Source organism: Culex quinquefasciatus, chromosome 3 (genome assembly GCF_015732765.1).
Source record: "Culex quinquefasciatus strain JHB chromosome 3, VPISU_Cqui_1.0_pri_paternal, whole genome shotgun sequence".
Taxonomy (NCBI): domain Eukaryota; kingdom Metazoa; phylum Arthropoda; class Insecta; order Diptera; family Culicidae; genus Culex; species Culex quinquefasciatus.
Window position 1 is genome coordinate 37946866 of NC_051863.1, and position 25982 is coordinate 37972847.

General features: G+C 34.8%; 1 protein-coding gene across 1 annotated transcript in view; it reads left to right on the forward strand.

Moving 5' to 3' along the window:
* Positions 1-25982, forward strand: part of LOC6046522 (synaptogenesis protein syg-2) — a 587979-nt gene that overhangs the window by 509783 nt on the left and 52214 nt on the right. Inside the window, exon 14 of the mRNA XM_038265832.1 lies at positions 1782-2003. Within this exon, the coding sequence (XP_038121760.1) occupies positions 1782-2003 (222 nt within the window). The remainder of the gene's footprint in view (positions 1-1781; positions 2004-25982) is intronic.

Genomic DNA, 25982 nt, shown 5'->3' on the forward strand with positions numbered 1-25982 from the left:
TGTAACATCTTAGGCTATCTTCACAAAAATTTTGAACGAAAAAAAATCGTGGGCTCCCCCTCAAATTTGACTTTTAAACTTAAAAATCAAAAAATCTCATAAAAGTTGGGTGTTTTTTTCTTTCAGTGTATTTTTATCGAAAAGCCCGTCAAATTTCCTACAAGTTTGTCTTTGACCACTTTTTGATACGATGCAACGGCTTCGAGATACAGAAATATTTAAATTCCGAATTACAAAAATATTTAAAACACTTACGCCCTGCTCAAATGTCATTATCGTGTGGAACTGGCTCCATATACACAAAAATGGCTTATATAAGCGTAGGATAACATGTCTACAAAGTTTCATTGAAATTGGAGAGGGTCGAGAAAAAAGTACCTGAAAAATTCCTGTTTTGGGCTGGAATTGCTCAAATGCAAATTAAAGTAATAAAATTAAAACAGCCAAACCATAAAACAAGAAAAGTAATGTATTTCATGAAACAAAAGTTGCACAAAAAGACCTTTTAAAACCTCCGGAAAAATTAAAATTTGCGATTTTTTTATTTTCCAAAAAATTAGAAAACTTAAAAAAATTTCTAAGACGCATTGATTTATGAAACTCTACACAGTAAAAAATAATGTAAATTTGGAAGCTGTAATTTTGGAAGGTTGAATATTACCTCTTTTATGATGTAATTTTACCTCAATTTAGACTGAAAAAGTGGCATAACACCAGAAAAGTGGTTTAAATTACACATTTCCAGAGCTAAAATTACACCTTTTTTCTAACATAACAGATGTACCCCTTCCCAGATGTAAAATTACCATGATTTTTTTCTGTGTATAAATAATCCTAAAAAAGTTAAAAAAAATACGAAATTTTACAATGCAAAGAATTGTTCCATATGAAAAATACCCTTCTGGGTTATTTCACGATTTAAAAAAATATTAAATTTCCCTTAAAATGGTATGTTCCAAAAAAAAATCACAGTTGAGTAATAGAAAATGGCAGAGTTTTTTTTATCAAAAACAGGTTTTTTCGGAATTTCGAGTACGTCATCAAATTTGAAGTCCAATTTACATAGAATTTGGCTACAAATTATTAAAAAAACATGTCTTTTTCGCCTGTTCAAATATGGAAGGGTTCGTACAAAGGGTTGGGACAAAGTTATGCAAACCGAAGAGGGGTCGGGCAACTTTTTCCGATTTCGTTTGAGTTTTTAGAGAATTACCCATAAACAAAAAAGATATTTTTTTCCCATATTTCAACCTATTTTTATATAAATTTTAGCTATGTATTTTTTTAATAAGCCTCGAAATTTTATTTGTCATTGGATTGGAAGTGAAAGACGATCCTTCTGGTGCTCACTTCTATTTTAGGACAGCTTCGAAATTGGGTCGTCAGGATCTCTGTCATTCTGAAATGGGTCATTGGAAGCAGCGCGCAAAATAACACCGCCTTATGCCCGCGACTGAGATAAGCTGTATTAGCAAAAACCCAACCCGGATGAAAACTATACTTTCCCATAATTTCGTTGCCAGCCAGCAAGTATTGGACTAGAAGCACACAGCAAAACAAAGCTTGTTGGGTATTCTATTTAATTAAAATAAAATATGCCGTATTTTTACTACATTGTTCAAAGACATATTAGGTTATGATTACCAACGTAACTCCATCCAACCGAAAACCCTCTGTCGTATCAACATCGGTTCCAGTCAAAACGCAAATGTCAAAATTGTAATATTTTCCCACAATCGACCGAGCCTCACCATTTCCCACCCTTCCCTTCCTTTTTCCAGGTTTCGACGGCGGTCAGCGCCAGTGGTTCGTGATGGAAATCTACGACCAGCAAACCCACGCCATCATGGCGAACGCGACCTCCCGGATACCGATCTTCAACGTGGGCGGGCTCGACTCGGGCCGGTTGCTGAAAATTGTCATCTACGCGACCAACATGCGGGGCCGCAGCGAGGCGATCCTGATGAACGCGTACACGCTCAAACCGGCGGAAAAGCAGACAGGTGAGTGTTTTCCGCGTCGGGGAGGAAGTAGGGGGTGGGGTTGATGTCCGATTGCAACTTTTTAGCTCGGCCAGGTCATTTCCTCTTCGTTGGACGAGCACACGCTGCAGTGCGTTTGAAGGGGAAATTGATTCCACCCTGCACCGCATTGATCTAGGGAGGGTCAACATTGGGGGTTAGGGTTGCCAGCAGACCAATACTTCATTGAAGTTGCAATGTACTCTCAGCGAAACCACGCCAACTATTCTCAATGCACCTAAATGATCGAATTGCCAACCCTATCCCATGCCCCAAAACCGCAATGCGTCGATGTGACATCCCAGAGGCAAACACACACTCACAATGGCGTAACCGGTAATCGATACGCGTACCGAAATGCGGGTCATCCAATTGACACAAACGCCATGTTACCGAAACCGAAACTCCTAAATTTGGAGAAGCGTAAATTTGCACAGTACTCGAAAAATGTTTAATTACATTGTTCGCGACTAGCTCGAACCACCGAACTCGGCGACTTTTGTCCTGTGCGCTCTTCCTTTGGCAAATGGAACTGTCCCGGTGGTCACACGGACCGCGGTCACACACCCACGAGCGAGCGCGCATCGCTGACGGATGATGGTGTAATTAATTATGCACCCCAAACTGGTACACTTTCATTTTGGAGCCTTAATTGGATGGTCGACCGGTTCCGGGAACGTCGTTGGCAGTGGGGCATTGTTAGACCGGAGAGAGAGAGAGAGAGCTAGACCCTCGGGGACCCCGCTTGCGAGATGGGGTATCCGACCAAAGTCCGGAAGCCACGTTCGCCCGGAGGTGCAATCACACGTGGCTGGCTTTGGCATTGCACTCGGCTGGAAGTTGATAGGCTTCGGGGTTCGAGGGAATAACGTCATGATTCGAAATCCGGACACTTAGTACCATATTATTTTTGTTATAGCTGGCAAAAAATCATGTAATAAGTTGGAAATGTAGAAATATCATCAGGATTTAGTATAAACAGTCAGTTTTAAGAGAATGCATGCAAAATATGTCTTTTCTAAAAATTTTTCATCAGAATTTGAGAATTAAAATGACTTGTTGTGCTTCGAATCCCGGACACTGTTAAAAGCTGATTCGAAATCCGGACACTTTTGCTTCGAATTCCGGACACTCGATTTTGCTTATGAATCGCACAAATTTGGACTGAAATGTTAGTGAATGGCATTTTTTAGGTCTCAAATAAGCTGTTAACATCAAAACAATCGATAGTTTATATCAAAATGGCTACAATTTAAGAAAATCAAAAACATAAATTTCTGCTTTGCCTTCCCGGTGCTTCGGATGCCTATGAAATATTTCCGTTGAAATGTTTCGCATTTTTGATAAACTTATAATTTTATTTTATTTAAATTGTTTGGCATTAACTACGGCGTTCAAACAAACTTTAAATGAAAGTTGATGTTAGAATTCATCAAATAACACAGTTTTGACATTCATAATGCGAACTTATATCCAAATAAATGATAAAACAAGTTGAAGTGTCCGGGTTTCGAAGCGTCCGGGAATTCGAATCATGACGTTATTTGCAAATCCGCTGTCTAAAACACACAATTTTTTAATGTTAGACTTTCCCATAAACCGAGAGCCTGAACTTTACTCACATGTAAAGGATAACGAGCGGGAATTCCCGGGACAAATTTCCGAGGAAATCAACCATTTTTGAACCTCTCGATACCCTAAGAAATTTGGTTGAGACTTTCGGGAAATTTGATGCTAATTTTATTTATGTTAGTTAATTCAATTCAATTCGATTTTATTTATTTTTTACCCAAGACCTTCGGCATATTGAACCGTACCTTTGCCGTATGGGCCACCATGGTTCGGTGACTAAGTGGCGGTCGTTTGTCCATATAAGCCACTCATAGAATGAACTGTTCCAACACCCAACTGGCAGTCGCATGATTGTGATGCATGGCGGCATGAAAGTATATCAGAATCTGCATGAAATCTGTCCTCATGCATTTTTTGCGATATAGGAGTATGACATTTTTGCCCGTTACCGACAATTATCGACATTACCGACGGCTTTTTGGTTGTATTTCACAAAAAAAAACACTTAGCAGAACGAGGATTGAACCACCAACTTCTTGGTTATTGATCCAACACGCTACCACCGCGCCATGGACGCTTGATGAAAAGTGAGTGAAAGAACATATGCTTCTCTTTGGAGTGTTGCTCGGGGACGGGCCAGCATTATATGTGTTGGTGAGAACTGCAGATCGCTGAAATTTTTACACGCGGGCAAAAATGATCTACGGGCTTGCTGCAAAAAATGTTATAAAATATGACATTTTTTGCAGCAAATCCAATGTTGCAGATTTTGAGATATATTTTTCCTTTGGGTGAATGAACGAATGAACACGCGAGAGGACTATACTCTCGCAATATAGCACTTTCCTCACGTTTCTTTTCGTGAGGACTATCCCCTTGTTCTTTAACTTTGGGTGTAAGACAAAAGTAAGAAAAAGTTATCAAAAAACTTATAGAAAGTGCAATGAAAAAAGGATACAGAAATCTTTCTCTAAACACTCCATCACAGAAAAAATTATCAATTATAGATGTGCTTACCCATCAACTCCCCAAGGGCCAAGAATTGTTCCGCCTTATTCCGGCAGCTCCGCAACCGCGTCTTCATGTCCCCCGCGAGAGCAAAGAACTCCGGCAGGGTAAAAAGATCTTCCCCGGTGGCTTCTTGCTGGGCCGCATTGCCGCTACCGGCAGCGACCACGCTGGCAAACGAACGCCCCCAACCCGGGCAGACGGTAATAACAAAATTCATGCCATTTCAATAACAAATACTGTTAAAATAACAAAAAATGTTCTGGAATATTCTTGCAAAATCCATTTTTGCATAAGAGCCTAATAACAGTTTATGTTATCATAACCAAATTTGTTATTGTTCTGATATTGGTTGAAAGTCAAAACAACTTGGGAATAACATTTTTTGTTATGGAAGAATAACTCCAACTGTTATTGGGATGATCGGATTAGTTGTTAAAATAACAAAAAAGAATAACAAAGATTTGTTCGAAGAATAACGCAAAATGTTATTAGTCTGTTATTACAATAACAATCCAATAACAAAAAAAATCATAACGGCGAATAACAAATCTTGTTATAAATAACATAATATGTTATTGGCCTCACCCAATCGGCAGTCGCATGATTGTGATGCATGGCGGCATGAAAGTATATCAGAATCTGCATGAAATCTGTCCTCATGCATTTTTTGCGATATAGGAGTATGACATTTTTGCCCGTTACCGATAATTATCGACATTACCGACGGCTTTTTGGTTGGTTTAACAAAAAAAAAAACACTTAGCAGAACGAGGATTGAACCACCAACTTCGTGGTTATTGATCCGACACGATACCACCGCGCCATGGACGCTTGATGAAAAGTGAGTGAAAGAGCACCAACATATGCTTCTCTTTGGAGTGTTGCTCGGGACGGGCCAGTTTTATATGTGTTGGTGAGAACTGCAGATCGCTGACGAACTTACGAAGTCTAGCTGCAGGAACGGCAGCGCTCGTACACTTGACGCCATTTTGGACTTTTCAGGCGCCAATATTTAGAGAAAAAATAACGTCATGATTCGAATTCCCGGACGCTTCGAAACCCGGACACTTCAACTTGTTTTATCAATTATTTGGATGTGGGTCTCGTGGCGCAGGGGTAGCGGCTTCGGCTGCCGATCCCGATGATGCTATGAGACGCGGGTTCGATTCCCGCCTTATCCACTGAGCTTCTATCGGATGGTGAAGTAAAACGTCGGTCCCGGTTTCTCCTGTCTCGTCAGAGGCGCTGGAGCAGAAATCCCACGTTAGAGGAAGGCCATGCCCCGGGGGGCGTAGTGCCAATAGTTTCGTTTTTTGGATATAAGTTCGCATTATGAATGTCAAAACTGTGTTATTTGATTAATTCTAACACCAACTTTCATTTAAAGTTTGTTTGAACGCTGTAGTTAATGCCAAAACAATAAAATAAAACAAAATTATAAGTTTACCAAAAAAGCGAAACATTTTTCATAGGCGTCCGAAGCACCGGGAAAGCAAAGCGAAATTTATGTTTTTGATTTCCTTAAATTCTAGCAATTTTTTATATAAACTATCGATTGTTTTGATCAAAAAAATCAAACCATCCACATTAACGACCCCCGGGTCTTTTGTGGTCTCTATTGCAAGTTTCTGCTCGAACCTAGGAGTCCGAAGGCTTGAATGGGGAGAGCACCCAAACCTCTTTTTACTCCAAGGAACCTTCCACCCCAGTGTTTGAACTGACGACCTTTGGATTGCGAGTCCAACCGCCGCCAGCGATTCCACCGGAGTAGGCTTGGTTTGGTGTGTTGTTTGTACTTATGTCATGGAGACGACTCCTACACCTGGCATGACTTAACGGCCTAACAACCAAGGCCGGGACCAACATTTTACTTCCTCATCCGATGGAAGGTTGCAGCAGATGGGAATCGAACCCAGAATCATCCGCTTACAAAGCGGACAGCGTAACCATTCGGCCACGCACTGCCACTGCGATTGTTTTGATGTTAACAGCTTATTTGAGGCTTAAAGAATGTCATTCACTAACATTTCAGTCCAAATTTGTGCGATTCATAAGCAAAATCGAGTGTCCGGAATTCGAAGCAAAAGTGTCCGGATTTCGAATCAGCTTTTAACAGTGTCCGGGATTCGAAGCACAACAAGTCATTTTAATTTTCAAATTCTGATGAAAAATTGTTTGAAAAGACATATTTTGCATGTATTCTCTAAAAACTGACTGTTTATACTAAATCCTGATGATATTTCTACATTTCCAACATATTACATGATTTTTTGCCAGCTATAACAAAAATAATATGGAACTAAGTGTCCGGATTTCAAATCATGACGTTAGTGCTATTTAGTGCTCCGAGGGTAGAATTAGTGCTCTTCAATTTTCAATACAAACTTCTCTGCAATTTTTTTTAATAATGTTTTATTTGTGAACTTTGAAAAAGTGTAAGTAAATAGAAATCATTAATATTATTTGGCTGGTTATAAAAAGTCGACATGAATTTGAAAATATGAAAATATTAGAGGTGGGCAAAAAAAGAGCGAGCCGCTCAAAGAGCCGGTTCACTAAAAAGAGCGAACGAACCGTGGCTCACAAAAAAAGAACCGCGGTTCTTTTTTAAACTCCGGTCTTTTGAAAGAACCGTTTCAAAATGGCATTATTTTTGACATAAATTTAATTAATTGAATTAAGAAAATGGTATTAAATTTGTTTTTGAGAATTTGAAATGAAATTTAAAATATTTCGATGCTTTTAAAACTTAATCCCAAAAGTTAATGATTTGTTAAAATATTACCAAAAATCTACTGAATAGTTTAAAGATTTTATCGATTAAATCAGAATGTTGAAAAAAATCACAGAATATATTTTCCAAATAAAATATTAGCATTATTACACTTCATGTAGAAATAAATACAATTTTAAAATTAATAGAAATTTGTCCGGCATCCTAGATTTAAGTTTGGATGCCATTCTTTTACCCGAATGTTTAGGTTCGAGTAGAAATCTTGACATAGAGACCACCAAGACCTATGGTTTTCAAGGGCATCTTCTCGTTTTCAGTTTTTTTTTTTTCATCAAATAATTCATAAAAGTCCTATGAGAAAAAAAACTTATAAAATCACATGATTCTTAAAAAAAACCTTTTCAACAAAATTTTGAAAAAGAGCGAAAGAGCCGTTCAAAAGAGCGGCTCTTTTTAATGAGCAAACGAAAATGAGCGGCTCCTAAAAAAGAGCGATGTTGCCCACCTCTAGAAAAATGAACTTTGATTTTGACTTAATGTAATGCATGGATTAGTGCTCTGACTGAGGATGAGCAATAGGCTTGAAATCGAAAATATACTACGATTTTGACCTAAATTAATAAATTTTCAACTTGCATGAATTAGTGCTCTGGTTTGTGATGAAAAATAGACTTGAAATTCCTTAGACAAAATAATTAGACCCGTATTTGACGAAATCGGCAAAAAATGAACTTTTTTCACTAAAACTGCGATAACATGAAAATTTCAGCGATGACCTATACATGTTAGGGTACCAAAAGTTGCGTATTTCAATTTGAAAAAATGGTACCCTAACATGTATAGGTCATCGCTGAAATTTTCAAGTTATCTCAGTTGTAGTAAAAAAAACAGATTTTTTGCCAATTTCGTCATTTTCAGTTTTTTCGCGAGGCGCGTCGAAAAACTCAGTTTTTATTTTCAAAAAATCATATCTCGGAAACGTACGGTTATACATCGAAAATTTTTAGTTATGTTATGTGAAATTTTCCGAGGAATCCGATTTTTTTTAAATATTTTTTCAGACGTAGGCGCTTTGGTCCAGACACGCCATTTTAAGTTTTCATACAACTTTTTCAAATGTTAAGCTAGATTTTGAAACTTCTTACTATTTTTTTCAAATAGCCAAACTAATCACCTATCTTTTGCGTCTAAGGCAGCTTAAATCGGAAAAAAGTGTTTTTTGCGAAAAAATTACGAAAATTGCCATTTTTTAACCACCCTAGCACGTTGTAGGTCACCTTTATGTCCAAACCAAAAAAAAGGGTCTTATTATGCTGCTCGAAAACTTTGTAGAACATTATTACACTCTTAGAAATAACCCTGCAAAGTTAGAATAAAACACGAAATTTTAAAATGAAATTTTTTATTCTAAATAAAAAACGACCCTTCTGTGTTAATAAAGATTCGAAAAGTACATTAAATTTCCCTTAAAATGACATGTTCCAAAAATTTTAACAGTTGAGTAACGGAAAATAGCAGAGTTTTTAAAAAAATTTAAGTGTTTTTTTATCGATTAAAACTATTTTTTTCAGAATTTCGAGTATGCCATAAAATCGGACATCTAATTCTACAAAAAAAGTCCTTTGCGCTAAATTTCCATCTCATCACCATTTCAGGCTGCAAATTATTGAAAAAAAAACTCTTTTTTCGCATGTTCAAAAATGAAAGGGGTCGTACCTCCTCACCATTAAGACATACATAAAAAACGGACCTCGGATTTGTGATCAGGGACAAAAGTTACCCCTTAGGATAAAGTTCCACGCAAATCGATGAGGGGTCGGGGCAACTTTTCCCGATTTTGTGTGAGTTGAAAGAGAATTACCCCTGTGCATTTGAATTCATGTCTCATGATTGGAAAAGGTCAAATTTTGGACAAAACGTTAGCAATACAATAAATTTTCATCTGTTTCAACCCTTAGATAAGGTGAAATCTTTTCTGTTCATGTCAAAACTCTGAGAACTGCAATATATATTTAAACGTATTTTTTACCATTTGCAAATTTTAAAGCGTACTCTTCGATTAAAAGTGAAAACAATTAAACAGAAGTGGTTTTACTTCATTCAATGGAGCTCCCCCGGAAAAGCTTCCCAATGCCCTACCTAAATCTATAAACGACAATGTAATTAAATTTCATGATTTTCTTTCCCTTCCTGCCCGAATGTATTAAAACTAATATCCACCGTTCAGGCTTTCACCATTTTGCAGTTTTCATGTATCCCTAGGACCAGCTGAGCTGTGAATGTCTCGGTCCGGGCCGAAAATCTGCCTAATCCTGGCCCCCGGCCGTCGTCGTCGGGCTACAAAATCATTTACCGATGCTTTCACTCTAATCCGTTCAAATTCTACGCAAATCCTAACATTCGGCCTCCTAAATTCAATTGGACAGCGGGGTTGGGCCGGAGTGTGGAACTAGACCAAACTTTCACTGGCAATGGTGACAAACCGCACATCGGGTCCCAGGCTCTTGGAATTGGATGGCCACATGGTGCTCCCGTGGACCACAAATTGGAATGGGACTGGAGCAAATTTTGCAAAGGCAAAACTTTTCCACTTTCCATACTGCTGCTGTACCTACGGGCGTGAGGAGGCCTCTCTGGATGAGGACAATATGACAAAAGGTGCAGACAGGCCAGGGCAGTTGCGGGAGGAAGAGTAAGAGGACTTCAAAGTGCTCGAAAATTTATACCGTTTGAATCCCACCCGGGGATTAAATCTAATACAATATAATGGTATTAATTAAGATTAAACAGCTTTTTACACAGTAGAGTGCTGGTACGGTGGACAGCGTAGTGCAGAATCGCGTCCGTGTTCTTCCGTAGATCGTCCTTGTCCTTGTCCTGGTGGCCGTCCTGTATGGACCCGGCAGCTGGACACACGCTGGTCTGGTGCGGAGTATAGGTTGATTCGGGGTACAAAGTGAGGGTTTTGTAATGCATCAAACACATATTTGCTCTCTAAGTTCTACCTCTAGTCCAGACCACAGAATATCTCACTGAGGTTGATTTATTCATGCTTTATTAAGTTATTTTCTTGGACATTTCTAAAACACTCAAGTTTAGGAAAAAGCCAGACTTGCAATTTTTGTCCCGTAAAAATTGATAATTTACACGCATATTTTTTTAGCATTTTGACTGTTAAGATCTGAAAAAAAAATCTACACGTCTTCCAGAAATATCAGATTTTAGTTACCGCGAACTGGGTCAAATCGGGACTACAGTCTAAATAGTGACTTAAGTTTTTAGAGCACTCAAAAGCTTGAGATTTGGAAAAATGCACTATTTTTTATGTTCTGTATCTTGACGCCGTCGTGCTACATTGTCGTACGTCGCCTTTTGACGTTCCGAGAAAAACCCGTTTGAATGTTTGACATTGAATAAACAAAAAAAGAGCAGGTGATGTAAACAATAACAAACACGCTTTGATTGGTTTGATTTTGTGCATTGTCCCGAAGATTGGTTGAAATTGGTTGCTGGAGTCCCGAGTTATAATCACAAATGTTTAAGGTAGCCGGGCATGCACGTGTGTCAAACGCGTTCTGACCAGAAATCCATTTGGCCTTTGTTGCATTTACATCAATTTTCAGGATGTGTTGAGATAGTACGACAAGATGGAAACTTCTTTCATATGAAAAGTGACAAAAATGCACCAGTTTTTTCGGTTTTTATTGAACATCTCAGGATTGAAATCAAATTTTGGGGATCTGTGAAGGTCAAAATGTGAAGCGTTGTGAGCTGCACAAAATGGCGTTCAGAGACGTTTTGTTCTATTCGAAAATATCATCGATCAAAAAATATCACAATACTGTGCAGTTACAAGGCTAAAACAGCTGCCCTAATTCGATCCATGTGTCCCATTTCTCAAAAGGTCGAATGGCATAAGTTCGAATAAACAAAAAGTCTAAAGTGGACAAAAGATCCAAAGGTTTAGATTTTGTATGTAACATAATGTCTCAGTTCAACAAGCGTCTAATAAAAACAATAACAGCATCATTTGTATTACAAAGGAACGAACCAACCCTATATTATCCTGTCCTGTACACAGTAAAAAAATCATGGTAATATTACATCTGGGGAGGGGTACATCTTTTATGTCAGAAAAAATGTGTAATTTTACCACTTTTCTGGTGTAATGTCACATTTTCAGTCTAAATTGAGGTGAAATTACATCATAAAAGAGGTAATATTCAACCTACCAAACCTACAACTTCCAAATTTACACATTTTTTACTGTGAAGTAATATTTCTTTAACCCTCTATTGCCCATTTTTTTCGACTTTTTTTCGTGTTCAGGGGATCACTTTGAGCAACTTTTGTTCTACAAAAAACTGTACTTCTATTTTTTGTGAATTTCTTGTTAATTTTCAGTATTTTTAATTGTTTCTATCTTGTTTAGTTTATATTTGTTTTTGATAGTATTAGGCTTATTCAACTACCTACTATGATTATCTTTGCCTAATGAGTTTTTTCTTGTTTTTCAGCCACTTTAATGTTTTTACTTTTTTTTTACATTGTCTGCTATAGAGCGATACCATTGTCATTTAAATGGTAGAAAAAGGCGTAGAGGAATAGGAATTTCCTTAAACTTAATGAGTTCTTCTTTCAAATGCTTTTTAATCATCAAAGAACATAAAATTATTTAAAATATGATTTAATTAATTCTTTTTTTCTTGAAACATTTTTAAAGAACTCATGAAGCTTTGATCGACTGGAAAAATAACACACAAATTATGACAAATGCAAGAAATATTTATTTTTAAAGAATACAAAATCTGCAAAAAAAGTTTATACTTTTTCTCAAGAATCATTTGAGGAAGTCTCGGGTTAGTCTTCAAGAGGTCCTAAGCGCCAGTTGTAAACAAAGCCGTTTTCAATCACTTCTCGAATTATGAATTGTTTATCTTTATTCTTCAGTTCTCTGATTAGTTTGCAATACGTGACCTCCAACACACTTTTTTTTTCTTTGCAACAAATCAAATTTTCATTGTTTTTCAGGAAAAAACATTTAAAGGTCATGTTAAATGCTCTTTCCTGAAAAACAATGAAAATTTGATTTGTTGCAAATAAAAAAATGAGTGTTGGAGGTCACGTATTGCAAACTAACTAACTGAACGAATTAAAAAAAACTCATCAAAATATATCAAAATATGAAACAGGAAAAAAAGATAAAAGTATATTAACACCCAAAGTTCCAAGCTCGAGAAAAATGAGGAGTATCCATGACACTTTATGTCTTTCGACTTTTTGATTCTCTCAATAATAAAGGAGCTTTCAAATAAAGATAAAAATAACAAAACAAAATTTACAGCAGCTGAAATTTCACTTATTTTGCGATCTGTAAATAATTCTTATCATGGTGTAGTTCTCACATGAAAAATGGCTATCAATAAACGTTTAAATTTGGATAATATTTTATTTAAAAAAAGACTGATCAATTAATATTTACAAAATCACTGTATAAGGTAAATGTTTGTCATCTGATTAACAAAGCTGACATTTATCTTGCAACTGAAAATTCTGGAATTCTTATCTCTTATTAGTTTGCAATGCATCGTAACAGCCATCGTGACTTTCAACATTTCTCGGGTAAGCTTTCAAAAAGCCGTAAGACTAATTTTCGTTTTTCTTCAAATTGAAACAATATTTCATTTGTTTTTAATTTAGGACACTTGAAGGACGTGTAGATGAACAATCTCAAGCATTTTTGAAATTGGTTTATTGCAAGTAGGTCGAATAACGATGCAAAAAGGGCTTTGTTTACCAATGGCTCTTACGGCATCATCACTGCCCGAGACTTGTTTGATTTGTTCTATGAAACAAATCAAATTTTCATTGTTTTCAGGAAAGACCATTTAAAGGTCGTGTAGATAAACAATTCATAGGACTTTTGAATTTGATAATTCGTAAATTGATGGAAAAGTGATCGAAACGACTTTGTTTACAACTGGCGCTTAGGGCCATTTAAAGACTAACCGGAGTTATCTTGATGTTTCGTTTCTTATTAAATTTCAAATATTTTTGATGAGTAACTGCAACTGAAAAAAACTAACTAAACACATTTTTGTGGTTGGTGCCATGCTTACTACTTACTAATTATTTTAATTATTATTTTTCATATGAATTATTGTTTTTTTAGAGAGTACATAAACAGTAACTTAAACAGGGTTGCCTGATTTAGACTCGTTAGAAAGGTTTCTCGATTACCTATCCATCGACTGGTTGAATAATGGATCCGGACATTGTATACAAACAGATAAGTGATATCTGGCTTCAAAAAAAGTACATAAAATCACTAAAATGGTCACTAACCTACACACATAAAAATATTCCCGAATGTTACATCATTTATGATGTAACACTTTTGTACGTCATTAAACATTTAAATTTAAATGCAATTTGATGTAAATTTGCAAGAAAATATACGTAGAAACATGATTTTACGAGTGATTCAACCGTTTACGTCGAATCTCCGTTTACATCAACTGAGTTTACTGAGTTTGTAATTAATTTTTTCCGTGTCGAGTAAATTCACATATTTTTTTCTGTGTATCCAACAAATTGTCGGATGATTGATCAGGGTATTGTTTACAAACATATAAGTGGGATTCGGCTTCAAAAAGGAACAAAAATATAGACAGAGTTGCCAGATCTTCAATGTCACAAAAGTGGTAATAGCTTGAAACAGAGATGCCTGTTCTTTAAAATTTTAGACTCGTTGGAAGGTCTTTGAATTATCTATCCATCGATGTTTAACATTATGGTATTTGAATCAATTTCTGGCCATTGGTCTAACATCCGGATTTACGAGAAAATACATTTTTATGGATAACTTTTAAACTACTTATCGAAACGTCAATTTGGGACCCCAAACCAAGTCGAATGCAACCGGTTTAGGATTAATTTCCAAACCATCCAAACTCAACGCTAATCAACCATACCCCAACTTCTCACTCCAAAACTACGTCCTACAGAGAATAGAACTCATTTAGAACGAGGAGTGCGAGACTACACACTAAGGATATCAGCAGAAACCTCACCCTCTCTGGCTCATCACGGTGCACGGTGCTGGAGAAGGGGATATGCCTGCTGACCATCTCCACTATCGGAATAATGGAGAACTTCAAATGACATCTGGGTCGCTTAAGATAATTAGATTCTGAAAGTTAGTTAGCTGGACGATGGCGATAGCCACCAGCGTCAAAGTGGTCCTCATTGTTCCGAGTCGATGCGGCGAGGAGAGAAGGTTGGTGAGAGGGGAATGGGGATGTGGGTTTTTCGTTTATATATACTTCAACTTATTTTTTTTTAATATTAACTGTGTCCGTTATAATTAAACTAACGCTAAAGCACAACTACAACACTGCTACTACACACAAAATTCATTATTAGAAATTATAGCATTTCAATATTCTGAATGTTAGATGCGTTTTGGACACATTTTTTTCTGAGACCGAAAATTGTTTAGTTATCTGCAATTGTTTCATCAGATTCAAGTTGGTATGTGGTAAAGTATGATTTATTGCAATCAATCTTGGTTAAGTCACCCAGGAATGATATAGTTAATAGTCATTGATCAATCAGTTTCTCGTTTCGAAAATGATAACGATTCTTGTCAATCACCTCTCCTAAATCCGTAATCCACCCCGCAGCTATGAATTCCACCCCAGTTCAATTACATTAGCTAACTGTTTTAATCGGATAAACACTTGCCGGCTCCCGGAATCAATTGAACTGCACTCAATCATCAATCTTTCCGGCACATTATGCACGTCCCGTAAGCTGCCAGTAATCCTTCCCCTTCCTCCACCGATAAAGGGCTACTTTCCTGGACCGGGGCAATATTTCTGCGGTCGCTCCGATCTCCGGCCATTATCTTCCGGTCGACGGAGAAATCGAGTATTAGTTTCTGTGCTGCTGCTATGCGATACAATCAGTTTCTCTATTTATTCTAGATCACCACCCTTCACCGGGTAATTTTCCCCCTTACCCCACACCCCAAATGGATTTTCCGAGGCCATTTTGCTCTTGCCGCATCAGCATCGTATAATCTCAATTTAAGTTTATCTCTTCGCAATCTGTAATGGCCGATAATGAAGTAAAAGCTAATTGAATGTATGTGCACCATCGGATGGAAAATGCAAAGCGGTTTTTCCTCTAGCCCCACCCCACCACCACCACTTATTGAAAACTCGAGAACAATTTCCCTCACCCACCCTTCCCCATAATGGTCGTGGGAGGAAGTGGAAAAAAAAGCCATGGCCGGGAGCAAAGTCAGAGACCCTAACCCCACGAACCGATCGAGCTATAAATTGCAGTTGTAATTGTGAACCCCATTTGATTGCGGTTGCAGTTTCTATTTAGTCGATTGCGCCAGTTGATTTGATTGCGGTCGTCGCGCGACTCCGAGTGGCTTCTCTCCCGCGCGCCGGACACACCACACTGGAAAGTTACGGGTTTGGTTTCGACTGTTGAAAATCATAATTTTTTGATGAAACTGTAATATCATCATTTGACCTTTACGGATCCACAAAATTCACAGCCTGAAAATCGCTGTATTTGCGACAATTGGCCAAAGGAATTCCAGGACAGATCGCGTTTGACACACGTACCTGCCCGACTACCGTAGACATTTGTAATTATAACTTGGCAACTCCGGTAACCAAATTCAACCAAACTTCGGGACGATGCACAGAATGGTCAACCAAACAAAACGTGTTTGTTATTGTTTACAATGCGTGCTCTAGTATTTTTTTAATTGAAAGTCAAACATTAAAACGACGTGCGTCAAGTTAGCACGACAGCGTCGATGTGCAATATAAGACAAGAAACAACTTTGTAGAAGGTTGCAAAACGTTAAACAATTTGAAAATTTAGCTTTAACTGAGTTTTTGAATATGTGGGATTTTTTTAGCAATGAAAATCGTGAAACCTTATCAAAACATTATTATAACAAGAATTATTTGATTTTTAACATAATTTTTATTCACAAATCTCACCTGTCTGCTAAAACCGCAATTTTCCGCAATTTTCGTAGGTTTCAGATCGTTAAGGGCATGTTTGAATATTTATGAATAAATATCGTATTTATGAGGCATGCATAAACCAGGCGCATGGATACAAAACATGTTTGTTGCAAGCTTAAAAGTGTTATAAAGTGTTAAAAAAATGTTTTAATCTTTTAAAAGTAGTAATAAACATCGTTTGTTTTTCCTTCAGATTGTTCAAAACACCGTCACAAACATTTTTTTATGATTAAATAAAAATTAAATATTATTATTAGGGTTAGTGAAATTTCACGATTTCGCGGACAGCGTGAAATCCGCGAAATTTGTCTTTATCCGTGAAATCCCGTGAAATGTTTTGTTTTTGTGGAACTGTAACGATTTTTCTCAAAATATTTTATCAAACTCAAATAAGAATAAAAATAATCTTAAGAACTACTGTAGAATTAAGCGAATGAATACCCTTATTCAATTACTAATATGGGTTAGTGAATTTTGACGATTTCGTGGACGGTTTGAAATTCTTGAAATTTATCAATTTTGTCAAATCATTTTTTTTTAATAACATCATAATAAATATTTCAATCATAAAGACTATTTGGGTAATTTTTATTAGTTTGAAGAATTGTTCGGATTTTTCAGTTTTTTGAGAAACTAACTTTATTTAGTAATATTTTGATTCGCTGTAGTAAAAAAATACTGCTATTTTATTTGAAAGGTATAATTTCAAAAGAAATTATCAGAATGAAGCTTTGTTTTATTCAAAATAAAATAAAGAGTATTTTTTAATTCTAATTTCGCCATTTAAAAATATTTCATATTTTTTTCTGAGTCCTGTTATTTTTTTATATAAAAATTTTGATTTCGTAGCCAGTTTTATTATTTTTGCCCATTGATTTTAAATTTAGTTTATGAAATGAGATATGTAAGCCTTGAAAATTTTTTTGAATGAAAACCTTTAAAAATATTTTGAATGGGCTAATTGTCGCAGAAAATTCAAACTATTTTACTAATTTTGGCTGAACAAGATTGTTGAATCTTACTTTGATATGAAATTTATTAAAATGTAAACTTTTTAGCTTCATTAGTCGAATATAAAACAGCAGTTCAATAAATGATAATACGCATGCCCTATGGGTGCCCAACCTTTAGGCCCTGCGGGCCAGATCTGATTTTTCAGAACCAGTGGCGGGCCGGAAGTAATATAAGCATAGGTGCCCACCCGCAGTTGCTACTCCGTTATTGACCAGGACCTCCAAGTGGCGGGCCGGAAGTAATATTTGATAAAAGTTGAAAAAGTAAACACATTTTTTTAAATTTACTTATGATTGAGTTTTTTTAAAGCAAATACATAAAAGAACTAGTGTTGCAAATATGATTCATCATTCAAAAATTTGTTTATTTGACTTATTTTAATTTTTGCTGGTTTAAAATTGTATAGATATTGTTTTTGACGATTGCAATTAAATACCCTGATATATTTTTTTATAAAAAATAAAATTTCAATGATCATTGCAAGTTTTTGAAGTTTTTGATACATTTTTCAATATTTTAGCGATCTTTTTTCATTATGAATAATTTGATTTTAAAGCTTTTTAAAAAAAATGTTTGTATGACTTATTTTAATTTTTGCTTGTTTAAAATTGTATTGATATTGTTTTTGACGATTCCAATCAAATACCTTGATATATTTTTTATAAAAAAAAAAAAAACATTTAAATTTCAATAATCGTTGCAAGTTTTTGATACATTTTTCAATATTTTAAAAATATTTCCAGCGATCTATTTTCAGTATGAATAATTTGATTTTTAAGCTTTTTTTTTAAAAAACAAACTTTATCACTAAAAAGTTGTTTTGGAAAAATACATTCGTTTTGCTTACTTATTTATTAAAAAAAAAATAAAATAGAAAAAAAAACTTCAAATTGAAGTGAAAACAGTCAAAACTGAAAGAAATAACATTTATTCTTTTTTTTTGTAAATTTTAAAATAACAATCGAAGTTTTTTCATAAATTTAACAATTTTACGAAATGGATATTTTTGTTTTCCTGCACAATTCACAATTTAAGTTTAATAATATCAATATAAAAATTATAAGAATTAAATTCAAACATGCAGAATGTTCTTGCATTATGTTAAAAGTTGATTTCAAGCTTATTTTTTTAGTTCACGCAAGTATTTAATTTATTTAATACTTCATGAACAGCCTTAAGGGCCGGTCATCGAAATATTTTAGAAAGCCGTCGCGGGCCGGATGAAATGGCTTCACGGGCCGGATCCGGCCCGCGGGCCAGACGTTGGACAGGCCTGCCCTACATTTTGTTTCAAAATATAAATAGAGCCCATCCATAAACCAGGTGGAAACTTTTTTGATAATTAGAAGATTTGTTTTTGGGTCACGTTCAAATTTAGAGAGGATTGTTTTTTTGTTTATTGAAGAATAATTGATAATGAAGCCCAAAAAGTGGTTTCTGTGATTTAAACATAAGATTTTGAGAGCAATTTTAAGATTTTTCACGTTCCGCGAAATTTGCGTGAAATTTGGTGATTTGAAATTGAGGTCCCCGTGAAATTTGCTATTTTCGAGCGTGAAAAATCACTAAGCCTAATTATTATCAATATTCTAACCGAGACCCACGGTGTAGGGGCAAGCGTGGTTGCCTCTCATCCAGTCGGCCTGGGACTCACTCAGTTGGACTCACAGTCAAAAAATCGTCAGTTCGTAAATTAGGTGTAGAAAGAGTTTTGCAATTATCTCATCAAAAGCCTTCGGACGCCTAGTTGCGAGTAGGAATCTCGCAATCGAGAATGCCAAGGCAATGCTGTAGAGCGAATAATTTGATTAGATTTTTTTTAGTAAATTTCAAAGTACTATTTACTCAAAATTGATAAAAAAATACCGTATTTTCGAAAGTACTCAAATTTAAACGAAATTGCAATATGGGATTAAACTAAGCGACATTTTGTATGTTTTTTCAATGAAGTTTTTTTGTAGAACATAAAAAAATTTACAAAATACCGTATTTTTTCGAAAACACTCAAATTTTCAAAATGTGCAATATTGGCATCAAACAAAGCGAAATTTCGTATGTTTCTTTTTTTCAATTTATCAAAGTCGTTTTTTAGAAAATACTGCAATTTTCACAAATTACCGTATTTTTTCCAAAATCCTCAAATTTTCAAAATATGCACTATGGGAATCACACGAAGAGAAATTTTGCATGCTTCTTACATACATTCAAATTGTGTATGCTTCATACCAATTTTTGCGTCGTTTGATACCTATATTGAGTGTTTTGAACATTTGAGTATTTTTGAAAAAATACGGTATTTTGCGGTTTTTTTATATTTTGAAAAAAAGTTTAAATAATCTTAAAAAGCATACAAAATTTCACTCCATTTGAATCCCATATTGCAAATTATGACAATTTGAGTACTTTCGAAAAAAATTATATAATTTTGTGAAAATTTCAGTATTTTCAAAGAAACTCTAATAATGCGAAAAATCAAACCAAATCTCGCATCTATTGCAATTATTGAACATTTGAGTATTTTCAAAAAAATACGAACTTGTGAAAATTTCAATATTCTCCTAAAAAACAAACTCTAATAAACTGAAAAAGCATTCGAAATTTCACTTAATTTGATATTGCAAATTTTAAAAATTTTACTATTTTTGAAAAGATACGGTGATTTGTATAAATTCTAGTATTTTCCAAAAAACAACTCTAATCTAGTGATAAAAGCATACAAAATTTCGCTGTGTTTGATACCCATATTTCATATTTTGAAAATTTGAGTATTTTCGAATAAAATACGGTATTTTGTGAACAATTTTGAGTACATATTTAACTTTAAAAAATACTAAATTATTACGGTATTTTGTGAGAATTTTAGTATTTAAAAAAAACTGTAATAAAGTGAAAAAGCACACAAAATTTCGCTTCGCTTGAAACCCATATTGCAAATTATGAACATTTGAGTACTTTCGAAAATAAAGGTATTTTGTGAACAATTTTGAGTACAAATTTTACTTTGAAAATTACTAGATTTAAAAAAAATATTTTTATTAAAAGCATTAAATTAAACATGTATGATATAGTTGAATTAAGCCGATTTGAGAAAAAAATTAAAAATGAACCATCGGCCATTGACGATCGATTATCGTTATTGTCCCGACGATAACGATAGAATTATCGTTATCGTTCCTTGATAGTTTTATCGTTAGCAACCTTGCAAAAAATGTTAGCGATTTGCAACTTTCTACAAAGTTGTTTTTTGCCTTTTTGAATAATTGACACAACAAACACATCATTTGACAAGTTTGCTGAAAAATATTTCAGAAACTTCTAGATGAAAAAAATCGCTCTCTGGAGCATTGGAAAGCTACGAAAATTCCCTATAAGACACTTTTGAATTTAGCGGTGACTATTTTCCTTCCTCACCTTACTGAGGAAAGGCTATAAAACCACTCGAAAAATGAACTTCTCAATTAGACCTCCTAGACCCACCTTCATGTATACCTATCGACTCAGAACCAAATTCTGAGCAAATGTCTGTGTGTGTGATGGGATGTTGATCAAAAAATTGACACTCGATTATCTCGAGACTGGCTGAACCGATTTTGTCCGTTTTGGCCTCATTCTATCCGTCTTGGGGTCCCATAAGTCGGTATAAAAAAATGTGCAGTTTAGTTTTAAGTACTTCAAAAGTTATGCTTAAAAAACGATTTTGACAAAAGTTCGGAAGATTGTAAAAAGGGTGGAAAGCCCTTTCTAACGCATCCAAGACATTGAAGATCTAAAAACCCTATCAAAAGTTATACGCACTCAAGTGTTATTTATGCACTTTTTGAAAGCCGGATCTCAGAAATTTTGATGAAAGGTTGTCCGGATCTCTCATGCGACCTTTCATTGTATGTGTAATCAAAAAACCTTTTCAACGAGCACGATTATAAATATTTGCAACGGCCTGGATATATTTCTACAATTTTTAATAATTTGAGATAATTTGACTATAACTTTGAACAACATTTGCTTAGAAGATACCAACAGGTTTCCATCAACATAATTTATTTGGTTTAATTATAAAGAAAAACTCAAAAAAATAAGTTACTTGTTTTGGCTTTTTTGATTGCGATTCTCAGTAAGCTGTTCGCGTAAATGTCCGTTTTCCAAAAATCTACAAATCGTTAATATGTTGTTCTAAAATTCGTGATAACATTCCACTTTCTAGATAAATCCCAACTCATAACCCAATGGGTAAAACAAATTTACATTGCGTATTTCTCAGCTTGCTTTTTTTACTTATGGAACATTTATGCGAAAATGAGCTGTCAGCACAATTACGATGTATTTATAGTTTTTGTTGAACTTGAGTGAAAATCGAAATAATTTTCATAAACTACCAATTAAAATGTGTCTTATTTCCCTTCCCGTGCCCAACCTGTCAGCCTGTTCGACACGTCCGTTGTCCTCGCTAAAGAGGACCACTCAACACCGACCCTCCACTTTTCCAACACTCCACCATCCCTCCCCCTCTCAATTTCCTTACTTTCCAAGTGGAAAGTGTGGGAAGATTTTAATTGAAAACTGATTGCTTTCGCCACCACCAAGCCTCCTCCACCTCCTCCTCCACAACCGCACACTTCAATTCCGTTTGATTGGAGCCATTTGTGGAAAATCGGAATCGGCAGCAGCAGTTTAGCGTTTTCCTCCACCTCCGCCTCCTGTCAGTGGGGTAGCGTGGCAGCTTTCGCGTGCCCCAGCAATTATCCTATTAGGCCACAGAGAGAGAGAGAGAATGAGAGGGCCATCATCGACGAACGAGTGCAAAGGACTGTTTATCGCGGCAAAACCACACGAAACAAAACAAACAATTTTCCGCCCCCCTCAACCCCACTTTGAACCCAGTGTACGATAGTCGAATTTTCCGGCAGTTCAGAGAGAGAGAGAGAGTGATGAAAAACAAAACAAAAAAAAAAAACAAAACGTGGCCAAGTGGCGGAATGGTTGTGCGCATAAAATGATCGTAAAAATAAATTACTCCACTCGTAAACATAAAAATACACATTTGCACATTTGTAAGACTATAAAGGCTAATAATGTCTCCTGCTGCTGCTGCCGAGGGTCGCCACCCACCACCGAAATTATGGCATTGTGGCGTTTTATGCGCGAAAATTGTGATTCGATTCGAATCAATCTCTCGTGGGATGAAAGTTTCCCTTCTGGGGAGAAATCCAAGTAATTTGGTATAAACTTTTCAAAAATATCCCAAAACCGGGACCCTGTTTGCTTTTTCTAGACTTTTTGAGCAAGCATATAAATAAATTGGTGTGTAATTTAAAATCCCTTCATCTGATTTCCTTCTTTACTTTTCAAAACATTCAATTACATTCATCTTGATTCATCATTTGAGCTTGATGATTGTTGGCATATTTGTTAGCTGAAAAACGTTAGCATATTCCTCAAAAACATATTATGTCTGTAATAGATTTTGCCTATTTGAGGTTTAAAAATCTGTTTTTTCTTGTTTTTCATTGCTTTGAAATCAAATTTATTTATTTGTATTCGGTAGTACGTCTATCTTTTTTTTTAATTGTGGTTAATAAATCTGCAGTATCCTTGAAACTTGATATTTTGCTTGATATTAATTGCATCAATTATAGTGTTATTTTTTTTCGAAATGCCCAAGATCTTAATTTGATATGTGTTAAATACTTACATTCGGTATAACAAAACATTTTTTTTAAATACTCTAAAGTTTTAGGTGCCTCGATGTTTTTTTTTTTTTTGGTTATTAATTCAGTACTATAGAAATAATGAAAGACAAACCGTTTTTCCCCAATATTCATAGAAAAAATATATTTCATCACATGAAAAAGATAGCAAAAAATGGTTATAATATGTAACAAAAATATATTCAAGGGTAAACATTTTAAAGAACATTTTTCAATCTTTATTAATCCGTATAAAGTTTTACTTTCAAGCATTTTAAATTTATTGGATCGAAAGACAGATTCATTGAAAATTCAAAAAAAACTATATTAATTTCAATAATAATTCTACTGCTAAAAATTTCATAAAAGTCTTTAAAAGTTTATATCAAACTTTTGCCTTTAGCTCTTTTTAAGAAGTCCAGAATCGATTATTCGAAGGCCAAGAGAAAATTTCACTTCGGATAAACGAATCATGAAAAAAAATTCGTTGACTAATGTTTGATTGTCGAGCTTAAGTATGACCTAGGATGTTAATTGATAAAATTATCGTTAATAATGTTATCGTCCAACGATAAAGATAATAGTCGAATGATAACTGTTTTTTTTAATTTGTTTAAATGAAAACTTAAATTTTCACAAAATACTGTATTTTTTTGAAAATACTCACCGCAATATGGGTAGCAAACGATTCGAAATTTTGCATTTTTTTTTTACTGTTTTAGAGATTTTTGAATGCAATACTAAAATTTTCACAAAATACCGTATTTTCTAGAAAATACTAAAAAAATTATAACTCGCAATATGGATATCAAACAACTCGACATTTTGCAGGCATTTTCACTATTTAAGAGTTTTTTGAATCAAATACTCAAATTTTTACATAATACCGTATTTTCTCGAAAATACTATTATTTTATAATTCGCAATATAGGATTCGAAATTTTGCATGTTTTTTAACAGTTTTAGGGTATTTTAATAAAATATTTGAATTTTCACAAAATATCGTATTTTCTCGAAAATACTAAAATTTTTATGATTAGCAATATGGGTATTAATTGATATTAAATTTTGCATGTATTTTCACTGCTTTAAAGTTTTTTGAATGATGTACTAATTTTTTTGTATCAAACGAAGCGAAATTTTACCTGCTATTAAATTCGAGAATATCTAAAACAGTTAATATACATACAAAATTTCGAATCGTTTGATACCCATATTGCCAATCATAAAAAATTTAGCATTTTCGGTATGTTTTGAAAATTTGAGTACAGTAGTTGTTCGGTAACTGGGCGATGTTTAACTGGGCTGCTCTTTAACTGGGCGCTCGATAACTGGGCCGTAGCCCAGTTAAAAAGCAGACAAACGTCAAAAAACCAAAACAAACCAAAATGACCGAGAGGTTAATGGATGCAAAAATCATATTCAATAAATAAAAAAAACATTTTTCAAACTTTTGTTTAATTTCAAGTTACAATTAAAGAAATATGAAAAGAAAGCATTGTAAATAAATTTGGGTAACTTTCAATTTACATTTCATCTGGAATATATTATGTATCCGTGGTCCCCTCGTTATTTCCGTTCAGCCCAGTTAACGAGCAACATTCGGTGACTGGGCTACGTTCTCAGCCCAGTTAGCGAACAACTACTGTATTTCACTGGAAAAACTCTAAATCAGTTAAAATGCATGCAAAATTTGGAATCGTTTGATACCCATTTTGCGAATTAAAAAAATTTGAGCATTTTCGAAAAAATACGGTATTTTGAGAAAATTTTAGTATTTCAATTAAAAAACTATAAAACAGTTAAAATACATGCAACATTTCAAATCGTTTGTAACCCATATTGCGAATTAAAAAAAAAAATAGTGTTTTCGAGAACATACGATAGTTTGTGAAAATTTGAGTATTTCATTCGAGCAATTCCAGCTCAAATCAGAAATTTTTCTGGTACTTTTGTACCTGACCCTCTCCGATTTCAATCAAACTTTGTAGACATGTTATCCTAGGCCTATATAAGCCATTTGAGAAGGGCGTAAGTTATTTAAATATTTTTTATTGGGCAATTTAAAAATTACTGTATCTTGAAGCCGTTGCCTCGTATCACCCTGGAATTTAACTTTTAAACTTAAAAATCAAAAAATCTCATGGAAGTGGCGTGTATTTTTGCTTCAGAGCATTTTTTTTTCAGAAAGCCCGTCTAATTTCCTACAAGTTTTTCTTTGACCACATTTTGATACGATACAACGGCTTCGAGATACAGTCATTTTTAAATTGCAAAATACAAAACTATTTAAATAACTTACGCCCTTATCAAATCTTAATTTCGAGTACTGTACAAAAGATGGTATTTATACTTTAAACTTATCATATTATCAAAAAATATTTCTTAAGAAGCTTAAAAATTCAACATATTTTGGCTAGTTTTAGTCGATAAAATTATCGCCGATAATAATCGGAATGACAATAACGATAGATTTTATTATTTAAGTCTTATACAAATGTTATTTAAAGTCCCCCCCCCCCTCCCTCCTTCAAGCTTAGTCAAAATATATCCAAATTATAACTACACAAAAAACGTTTATATTGGAGGAAAAATCCTTAAAATTTACCCTAATGGAGGTTAGAAATGGCGAAATTATAAAAAAAAGCAAGCCCGCTGTGCAAATCACAGTGGCATTACTGCACAGACTGTGATTGCTGTGTGGGTGTGTCAAACCGGCAGTGCTAGTAAACGTGTGAGTAACTGCCAGTGTGTAAGTGGCAAGAATTAGGACTCGTAAAAGCCTCGCCCCCTCGCCAACTCCCACGATTGTCATTATTGTGTTATTGAGCTTCCACGCATGAGCCCATTCTCCATCCTTCCTTTTTTCGAACCCCATTCGGATCTG